The sequence below is a fragment of the Glycine soja genome, chromosome 1 (assembly GCF_004193775.1).
Source record: "Glycine soja cultivar W05 chromosome 1, ASM419377v2, whole genome shotgun sequence".
Taxonomy (NCBI): domain Eukaryota; kingdom Viridiplantae; phylum Streptophyta; class Magnoliopsida; order Fabales; family Fabaceae; genus Glycine; species Glycine soja.
Window position 1 is genome coordinate 55,988,672 of NC_041002.1, and position 10,456 is coordinate 55,999,127.

The following is a 10,456-nucleotide window of genomic DNA, read 5'->3' on the forward strand; positions in this document are numbered from 1 at the left end:
GAAAGAAAGGTGGTGATGTAAGTAAAAATACTTGCAGCTGTTAGTAAGTGACGGTTGCAACCCACCTTTGCCCCATTCCTCGAAATAGATACTCTCCATTGTTTTCCCCTCTGTTTCTTTCATTTCCTCTGTTTAGAAAAATAAATATGAAGATGATGCACACTGTACGACAAGTAATATTTATTTTCTCAAAGCTTAGTAACAGAAGAAAGGGAGAGAAAAATAAATGGAGAGGATCAAACCTCATTCCTCCGTGGGTGTGCTTTTTGGGTTTTCAGTTTATGGAGGATGCTACAAACCATTCATGAATATTTAACCATTAAAATATTTTAAAAATAAGTGCTGTTAAAATCACCTACATACCGTTAACGGCAGAATGAAGATGTAATGTTTGATAATCATATACAAGATTTAGGTGTCAGTTTCAAATCGAATAAGTTCTACAATATTACTATTATATACTAGCAGTGCAACCGTGTATTGCACGATATTTTTTTTTATAACAAAAGTGAAAAGTGAGTAAAAAAAACTTTTGAAACATTATTCATCTCCAGCTTATGCGTGACGACATTTGAAATTTTTTATAATATTATTGATTATAGTTTAATTTTAATAAAAATTATAATATGGATTAATTATAAATTATTAAAAATGTGGTTTTTACAATAATCATTATAAAAATCAATAATTTTATTATATACAACAACTTTATAATTGAATGGTGAAATGTAAACATTTATAGTATCAATATAATTTATTTAAATCCATAATTATTATTAATTTTAAAAAATGTAATTATAATTATTTCTTATTTACTAAATGTCTTGATTCAAGTGAGCACAATTTAAACTCTATTTTTTATATAAAAAAGGCTAATTTTGACTAAACATGTATAATGCTGAGTTTTTCTTTTAAAGAAAGGGTAACGTTTTATTCTAAAAATTCATTTTTTTTTCTTTCAACTTCTTTTTAATTTATCTCTTAGAGAAAGATTAATGGAATTTTTTTTTAAAAAAATATAATTTTTATATATGTTTTTTTAAGAAGCAAATCATACTTATTTTAAGTAAAAATAATTTAAATAAACACATCAGAAAACCATGAAATTTCTTATTTTATTTTAAAAAAATATTTATTTTAAAAATTAAACTTAAACAAACTAGTTCTAAATTATTTTAGGAATAACTATTGGTAAGGTTATTTTCTTCAATAAACTTTTGTACAAAATAAATTTTATTAATTCAATCATTAATAATGATCATATATATATATATATATATATATATATATATATATATATATTAGACATTTGTAGTTTTGCAATGCATTTTTTTAAATTTTAAAGTGAACAGGGAAAATAGGTTGATGGGAGTATTTCATATGAGTCTTTAATGATATGTCATACATGGTGATTTAGAAAATATCTTCTTGTTTTGAGTCCATGGTGAGAATGCATATCTAAATGGACTTTAACTCTTAAGTTTGAAGTCAACAAAGTAATAACATAAAGAGATAAAAAAATAAGTATTGTATTGAGATTGCCAAGGATAATATTTATACATGTTCGACCAAAGAATCTTTGTTTTATGTTCATGATGATGTTGTCCTTTTGTGTAGGATGTGTGAGTATCAAGACACAACATTTGTCATATTGCCCGTAATTTTTACAATTGCACAAGCCATTTGATGTGGCGATGAATGTAACATGATTTAGTGATGATATTGTCGAACAAAATGGTGAAGTGGTGAAAAACATGTACTTTCTTGAAATTACAAAAATGGGTATTTACATGCAATTGATTGAGTAAGAGTATTTATCATGTGTTCATGAAAGTGTTGCCCCTTTGTTTAAGGATATGGATATCAAGGTATGAAATTTGTCATATTACTTGTAGGTATTATAGTTATACCTGTCATTTGATGTAATAGTGAATGTGACGTGACCTAATAATAATGTTGTTTGACAAAGTGAGGAAAAACATAACTTTTTTAAAATTACAAAGAAGAATATTTGTCCAATGACCATGGAGATAAAGGTGTTATCCATATGTTAGGAATTATGAATCTTGAGATATGATGTTTGTCATGTCACTTATAAGTATTACAACCACACATATCATTTGATGTGATAGCGAATATTATGTGACTCAATGATAATGAATGCAACAAAATTTGATGATTATTCATGTAGTGGCAAAGGTATTTTGTGGATGAAATATGTAATTGGAACTTTCATGTTTAACTTTACGATTACTCTAAAATAAAAGAAATTAATAATATTTTCTAAAAATAAAAAGGTTTTAATAAATAAATGAGAATAAGATTTTCCAATTAAATATATATTAATTATTAAAATTTTCCATGATAATTCGTGAAAAATATATTATTTTAAAAAAATAACAATAATTAAACACGTCTTATAGTAATTCTTTTTAGAAATTTTATTCTTAAAAGTTACTCTCCAACAAAAACTTCCTTACATAAAAAATTACTTTTATGAAGGAAAAAATAAAATAAAATCATTCCCAGTGCGTGGATACCATAGGTGTAGTAGTAGAAGTTTGTGGTAATTAGAAAGCAACACAATTAGTGAGTATCTGATTTGATAACGCGGCACCTAAGCAGCAAGTAAGCTGGCGTGTTATTGGAGTTTGGTAATTTCCTAAGAAAAAACGGAGCGTAGCTGGTAGTGTTGGTAAGTGCCACCTAAGAATCCACAAATAGAGATAAATGTACAATCTACTTTTGGAGTCTTCCTTAACACAACATCCTTGTCTGTTTGTCTTGGATAGAAACAAAAACCCATCTCTTGGAAGCATTTCGGGAGCTAGCTTTCTTGCCCTTCTCACTCACTCACCCCGCTAGCTAGGAGACAAATCTGAGGCCAATGTTTGTCTTTGCTAAGGCATGTTTGGATTCTTGCAACCTTAGGGAATATTAAAAGCCCTTTGGCCAGCCCCGATTCCCTATCCACCCAGGGTAAAGACAAAAAGAAGGCGTCTAAACACACAAGCCTCTTACGGAGCAAACAAACACAACTTCTAGAGAGAGAAATGACAGTTTTTTAGTTTTAGTTTTAGTTTTAGAAAGATAAAGACAGAAACAACCGAACCCAGACTAGACTCTCTCTCACAACACACTCTCCCCAATTCCACACTCCACTAACCAGTGAAGGACAACAAAACAATAAAGACAAGAGAACCCCTTCACGCATTGTCTACAACGCTGCCATGAACAACTCCTTCCTTCAATCCAAGCATTGAATTCCACTCCCACACCGAATACTTTTTCTCAACGCTTTTACTTTTTTCAGAGTGTTCACACCCGCAACCGCAAGCTTTGGAATTTTCAGGGGACTTCATTTCAGTTCTGCTTGAATTGCAAAACCCACCACAGGTTTTGCTTTTTTCCATGGATTCTTGAATGTGGTTTTCGTATGGTAGGGTTCCCTCCTTCCTTTCCACCGCTTCCCCACTTTTCTCCGTAAATTTGTGCTGGATTTAGTGGAAAAAAGGCCTCTTACCCTTATGCTTCTGATATCATCAATCTTATCTTATGCATTGTACAAGTGTGTAGTGTTGATATCTTAGAGCCTGAAAGCTTTCATCGAACTTGCGTGTCTATTACCTTTTGCCACCGTTTTGGTTTACCTCAACATCTATAAGTTTGTTGGTGCTGGTGTTACATCGAATCTATGTTTCAAGAAGAAGGGTTATCTTCTGTAACTTCTTCACCTCTTCAGTTCTTTTCCATGATGTCTCTTTCAGTTTCACCTAGCTTAGGATCTCCCTACCAAATGAAATGCGAGCAAAGGGGTTTGGTATTAATCCATTTGTTGCTCGCTGGTGCTAATTTTGTAGCCACCGGTGATTTACAAAATGCAAACCTCACACTTGAGCAGATTTCCCAGCATGCCTCTCTTGATGGGGATACTATGCAGCGAATTGCTTCTTATTTTTCTGAAGCACTCGCTGATCGGATACTTAAAACATGGCCTGGCATCCACAGGGCCCTCAATTCCAGCAGAATAACTATGGTTTCTGATGAAATTCTTGTTCAAAAGCTCTTCTTTGAGCTTTTACCCTTCCTCAAGTTCTCATATATCCTCACTAATCAGGCTATTGTTGAAGCCATGGAAGGGGAGAAAATGGTGCATATAGTTGATCTCTATGGGGCCGGACCGGCACAGTGGATTTCTCTCCTCCAAGTTTTGAGTGCACGTCCTGAAGGTCCTCCCCATTTGAGAATCACCGGGGTCCATCACAAGAAAGAGGTTCTGGATCAGATGGCTCATAAACTCACTGAAGAGGCGGAAAAGTTGGATATCCCATTCCAATTCAACCCTGTGCTAAGCAAGTTGGAAAATCTTGATTTCGACAAACTTCGCGTTAAAACTGGGGAGGCACTGGCAATAAGTTCTATTCTGCAGTTGCACTCCCTTTTGGCCTTGGATGAAGATGCCTCGCGGAGAAAATCGCCTTTTTTGTCAAAAAACTCAAATGCAATTCACCTGCAGAAAGGCCTCCTCATGAACCATAACACACTGGGAGATTTGCTTGACGGCTATAGCCCGAGTCCTGATTCGGCCTCATCCTCACCAGCAGCGTCTTCATCTGCTTTGATGAATTCAGAGAGCTTTCTTAATGCCTTGTGGGGGTTATCCCCAAAAGTCATGGTTGTAACTGAACAAGACTTTAACCACAACTGTTTGACCATGATGGAGAGACTGGCAGAAGCTCTATTTTCTTATGCTGCATATTTTGATTGCTTGGAGTCCACGGTCTCAAGAGCATCCATGGACAGATTAAAACTTGAGAAGATGCTTTTTGGCGAGGAGATAAAGAACATCATAGCTTGTGAAGGATGTGAAAGAAAAGAAAGGCACGAAAAGATGGATAGGTGGATCCAGAGACTTGACTTATCTGGATTTGCAAACGTGCCTATAAGCTATTATGGGATGCTGCAGGGAAGGAGGTTCTTGCAGACCTATGGTTGTGAGGGGTACAAGATGAGGGAGGAATGTGGTCGGGTGATGATATGCTGGCAGGAGCGATCCTTGTTTTCCATAACAGCTTGGAGACCAAGGAAGTAAGATAAAGAAGAAAATTAGTCATGTAGTAATGGATAGAGTCTCTTTTTTTAAGTTTTTCTTTTCTTTTCTTTGTTTCTAATTGTATGACAGAGTTTTACCAATGTGGTAATGACTAGTAATGAAGAGATACTTCTATTTCCTTATTTCGCTGTCAAATTCTGTCAAGAGAGAAATGGGAAGATGGAAAGCTGTGAGGGAGTGAGTGTGAAACACTTATTTCTGGTTGTGTTCACCATTCCATTGTATCTGTTGTGTAAGAGCTAATCTAAGTTGATTTTTAGTGCAAGTTTTTAAGTATTGCATAAATTATGCATATGGAACTTTAACTATAATTAGAAAACAGTATTAAAAGCCCTTCATGAATGTTTCTAAGTTTTTTTTTTCTTCTATTTTGCTTGGTTTCAGAATTGAGTTATTCTCATTCCCCCAGGTAGCAAATCCCATAGCCCCCAACCACGAGCATCACTTTCGACAATTCCTGCATTATCTGATCAGATGGCAACGGTTCACTGGAACTGCCAAGAGAACAAGATTGGGAAAAGAGAAAGATAGTGCTCATGTTTGTCATTTTATGAGACATTGGGAACTTTACGAAAAGTTAGATTAATATGTAATATTCTGAACTACTTTAAGAATTTTAAAATAAATTCCTATACTTTAAAAGTTTATAATTAAGTTAATGAACTTATCAATCATTTTTAATTGAATATTTGACTACATTTCTGTTAGGATTTTGAGATTTAAAAATTCTTAAATAATTCAGAAATTTACAGATTAATTTAATCGTGAAAAAATATCAAAAGCTTTGTATATTTTTAAGTAATGTACTTATTCTTGTCCCCCCCCCATATATATATATATATATATAATCATTTTTTGTTCAATTATGTTTGAATATATGAAGGCCTATAGGTTACTTAAACCTCTCAACATATCCCGTACCAGCTAGTGATTTAACTAACATCTAGCAATATCCAATGAAAATTTTATTTTTATTCTAAGATGACTTATTTCAACTTATTATGTGTGTGCTTGGTTTAAATTATCGAACATGAAAATCAACATCAAATCAGAAGTAATTCTCAGTTGCTTCTACATCTATAGTGAATATGACGTGAAAAAATGATAATACACATGTAAAAAATGCAAATCCAAACACACAATAAGCAGTATGAAAAGTGTTAGGTAATTAGGATATACTGGAAGAAAAAAACATAAGGCATACTCTTAATGTATTTGGAACAAACATGAGAAATTACGTCAGTTTACTGAAATATGAAAAAATCACTTTTGTTAGCTTCAAACTAAATGTGCAGAGCTACATCAATAATGTGTATTTAAACATGTTTTTCGCCTATACGATTTTCATGTATAAAATGTGATTCATCTTTCTCTTTTTCTTTTACATTTTTGTACTTCTCAAGTTCTAGGTGACTTGGGGTTTGAAAATTTCTTGTATTTTCGTTCTTTTTGTCTTTTTAAAATTTTCATGATTTAGAAATATGTTTTATTTTGATTTTTTTCCTATCATCAAATTAAAAACAGTGTCTCATTGATGTAAAGATTGATAGTTCCTCATAATCCATACATGTCATCGGTCGCACTTTGAAGAATAGGGGTTGTGCAAAATGACCTATTTCAAAGCAGCTAATTGGTTAAGACTCAATCTTTGCTGGAGAAGTTGGCGACAACCATCAAAATTAGAGGTCTGGTATTACACCTAGAGTATGAATGGCTTCATCTAGTATGCTTTGAACGTGGTCGATATGGCCATGTAAAGGAATATTACTTTAAAAGGTTATTCCATCTCATGGTGATAAAGGAAAATTTGGAGATGACTACTACGTCGATGCATGGTGACAATCAAGTGAATGATGTATCACACATGAGGACTAACGTCAACAAAAAATAATAATTGCAACCATGCAAATCAGGGGAGTATGTCACAAAATCTTTGACGCAAAAGGTAACCAATTTAGGTCTCATTAATTATGGATTGATCTTGGATGCTTGTGAAAAAAATATAACCATAGGAAGAATAAGGTAGTTATTTCGAAAATAAATCTACAAAAAGTTATGGACATTCGTCAAGATAATGATGAGCATGATGAAACTGAAATGGGAGTTGGCAACACAGTAAATACTAATGAATTAGGGTCAATATTTACGCCATTAATGATTCAGGAGTGCTCATTATAGTATCCCCAAACAAAATCTTTCTCCTGTGATAAATTAGTGAATTGCTTGGATTTTAATAAGTAATTGATGCCTCTAGAAGCCTGATTTATGGAAGGATAATATTTTATCTCACTCAATTAATTTGTGCACCTTGGAGTGTGTTGGAAGAACCAATAACATTGAGTTTTGACTGTTGTTTATGATAGTTTTCACACCCACATTTGTAATATTTTGTTGGATGACCTGAAGGATCTCTTTTATCATATTCAAGAGGTTTAGGCATTCATTGGGCTCAACTCATGGCATGAAGGAATTTCATAAGACTATTCAATATTGTGATCTTATTACTAATAATTGGTATTTAAGAGCACAAAATGCATCAAAAAGTAGATGAAATTTAGTATTGTGTCTCCATTTTTATGATTTCTTTTTGTGAGAATTGTTAAATAACTAACTTAATATGAGTTTTACATAGTGAAAATTTCATCATGATGATTGATAGTATTTTCATGGGAATTTTTCAGAGTTTAAGCAAGGAAGTTTAGGAAGTGCATTCTGAAGGGTCACGCTCAGCGCGCAAAGCTCGCTAAGCGAGGAAAATCCGCTCAGCGCGAAGAAAAACCCTAGAAGAGCACAAAATCAGAGAGCATTGCGCTCAGCGTGCAGCCAGCTCGCCCAACGCGACTTTTGTCACTTCTTACGCTCAATGCATCCAGCTCACTCAGCGCCTAGTCACTAACTCTCGCTCAGCGAGACCATGCTCGTTGAGCGCACATTCATAAACTGAGAAGTCCAAAATTCTTTAAAGCTGGAAGAGAGGGGGAATATGAAACAGTTCATGCATGTTGGTGAAACAGAGAGAGAGCATAGGCAGAAAGGAATGCAAAGCAAGCAGATTTCATCTCATTTTGGCTTCAGCACTTCACCTTTCCTTATCTTTTCCATTTGTAGTTGAGCTCTCCATGTTAATGGAGGGCTAAACACTCCATTGTTAGGGAGTTTTCCACTAAGCATTCTTGATGTAAAAACTCTAATTATCTATTTAATATTATTGCTAGTGTCTTTGCTTCTATCTGTGATTATTTTCATGTATGTGGTTTGATCATCCATTTATATGCTTTGTTAGGATTTAAGTGTTGGAAAAGTGTGGTTAATCCTTAGAACAGGGTAGAACAACTAAAATTCTTCATTTCTAGGAATAGTGTGAAGTAATTTAGTGTGGTTTGCATCTGAGTCGTAATATTGCTCGCTTAGTTTGATTTCTTTGAGGAATCGAGAATGAGACTAGGAGGGTTAGACTCTTTCATGTGAGGAATTGCGGTTAGAGTAAATTTGTGGGTGCAAGTGATATTAGGATAATATTGAATAGAGAAAAAAATTTCCAATTACATCAATAGAGGTTTCAGTTGGGCACTCCCCGACATAATTACCTTGGTATTTATTTTCATTCGCTAAGCTCGGTGTTTAATTCTACTATTCAGTTTTAACTTGGAAAATGTTATAGTTTATTGTGCAACATGAATTATTTGCTAACTTTCATTTACATCCAACTATAAATTGTTTATAAACTGAATATGTGTCATTTGAGTACAAGAAATTTCCTGTAGACACGATACTCGATCCGTTTTAATTTACTACTTGGACAAATTGGTGCGCTTGTCAATTGATAAACAATTACCTAATGAGTGTAGCTTACTTGGCAACACATGTCAAGTTTGTGGGGGAAGACATAATTTGATCCTTGTAAAATACATTCTTAGAGAGGAATAATAAACTTTAAGTGTGATTAAACTCTGAACCAAAGATTAGTTCCATAGTCAGACTAAAAGACCGAAGCTTGTGAGGATACATCAAGATTTTATTAGGGAGTCAAAGAACCTAATTACAACTATTGCAAAAAAAAAAAAATATTGTGATCTCGTTGATGTGGACTTTTGCGGTCTTCCACGATTTGGAAAAAAAATGATTAATCTAAATGATTGGTCATTTACTTATCAATATACATTGTTGGTTGCAATATTAGGATGCTTAGGTGGTTCATATACCCTTTTTCAATTCTTCTATTGTACTCTCACTTTTCTTGTTACTCCCTTTTTGGAAAACATAATTTCTATTAACTTCTCTTAGGGTTCTTAATCTATATTTTGGTGCATAAGTCCTTTCCATTCACCAAAACACATCACAAAATAAAAAGGTGCCCTATGAAAAAATGGAATTATAACTTTTTATTAAATGATGTGTTTGTAATTAAATGACAATGAATTTTTTTTTATACTATGGGTGCTTTTTTTTCTCTATTAATAAGTGTTACTTCTAGTCAATGAAAAAAGTGGAATTATATTTTTTTAAAAAAAATAGATGTAACTTATTATAATTTCAATCTTCAACCTTTAATCAACAATTGTTACTTCTAAATTCGTTATAAAAGCTAAATTCTAAAGCTTATTTATCAACATCTAGGGCTTCAATTATTATTATTATTATTATTATTAGTTCTTCTGGTTCCTAGTTAGTAGTTTGGTAAAAAGCTGATTATTATACGAGTTTGTGTATCTTATAGTTTATATTTCTCTAATCAATTTGATACCGAGAAAAGAAATTCCATAAGTTTTAAATTCCATAATCAACTTAATATACGAAAATTCACTTTCATTTTTCATTCATGTTCCAACTTCCAAACTACAGTATTTCTAATGGTAAAACCCCTTAATTGTTTTTAATTTCAATTTTAATCACTTTTAAATTTATTTACGAATTTAGTTCTTCATTTATGTCATATCCTATAAATGTGATCTTGAATCTCAAATTTAAACGTTGACGATACAAAGAAACATTAATTATTATGTGTTACGTTTTGATTGAACATGAAAATGTGGGCCTAAGAGACAATTCTAACATTTCTTTATTCATCGTCTAATCCAAACGTAACATGTGATCCTCAATATTTCTTTCTGACAGTCAACGTTGAAATTTAAACTTGATAACTACATTTATAAGATTTGATATAATTAAAGACTAAATTCATGAATAAATTTTAAGAGAAACTAAAATCAAAATTAAAGAAAACTAGAAGAAAAGTTGTGGTGAGAAGGCGTGGCCTGTGAGGCTGTGACCAATGGAAACATACCACTCTCCATCAACCAAATTTAACAATGATTGCCAGAACCAGTTTATTATTTATATATA

General features: G+C 32.8%; 1 protein-coding gene across 1 annotated transcript; it reads left to right on the forward strand.

Annotated features, from left to right (window-relative positions):
* The first annotated feature begins 1,778 nt into the window (after positions 1–1,778).
* On the forward strand, positions 1,779–5,378 carry LOC114398535 (scarecrow-like protein 3). The gene is made up of 2 exons (XM_028360749.1): positions 1,779–1,782; positions 3,666–5,378. The coding sequence occupies exons 1-2, from the start codon at positions 1,779–1,781 to the stop codon at positions 5,090–5,092; spliced, it is 1,431 nt and encodes a 476-aa protein (XP_028216550.1). The 3' UTR covers positions 5,093–5,378.
* The last annotated feature ends 5,078 nt before the right edge of the window (positions 5,379–10,456 follow it).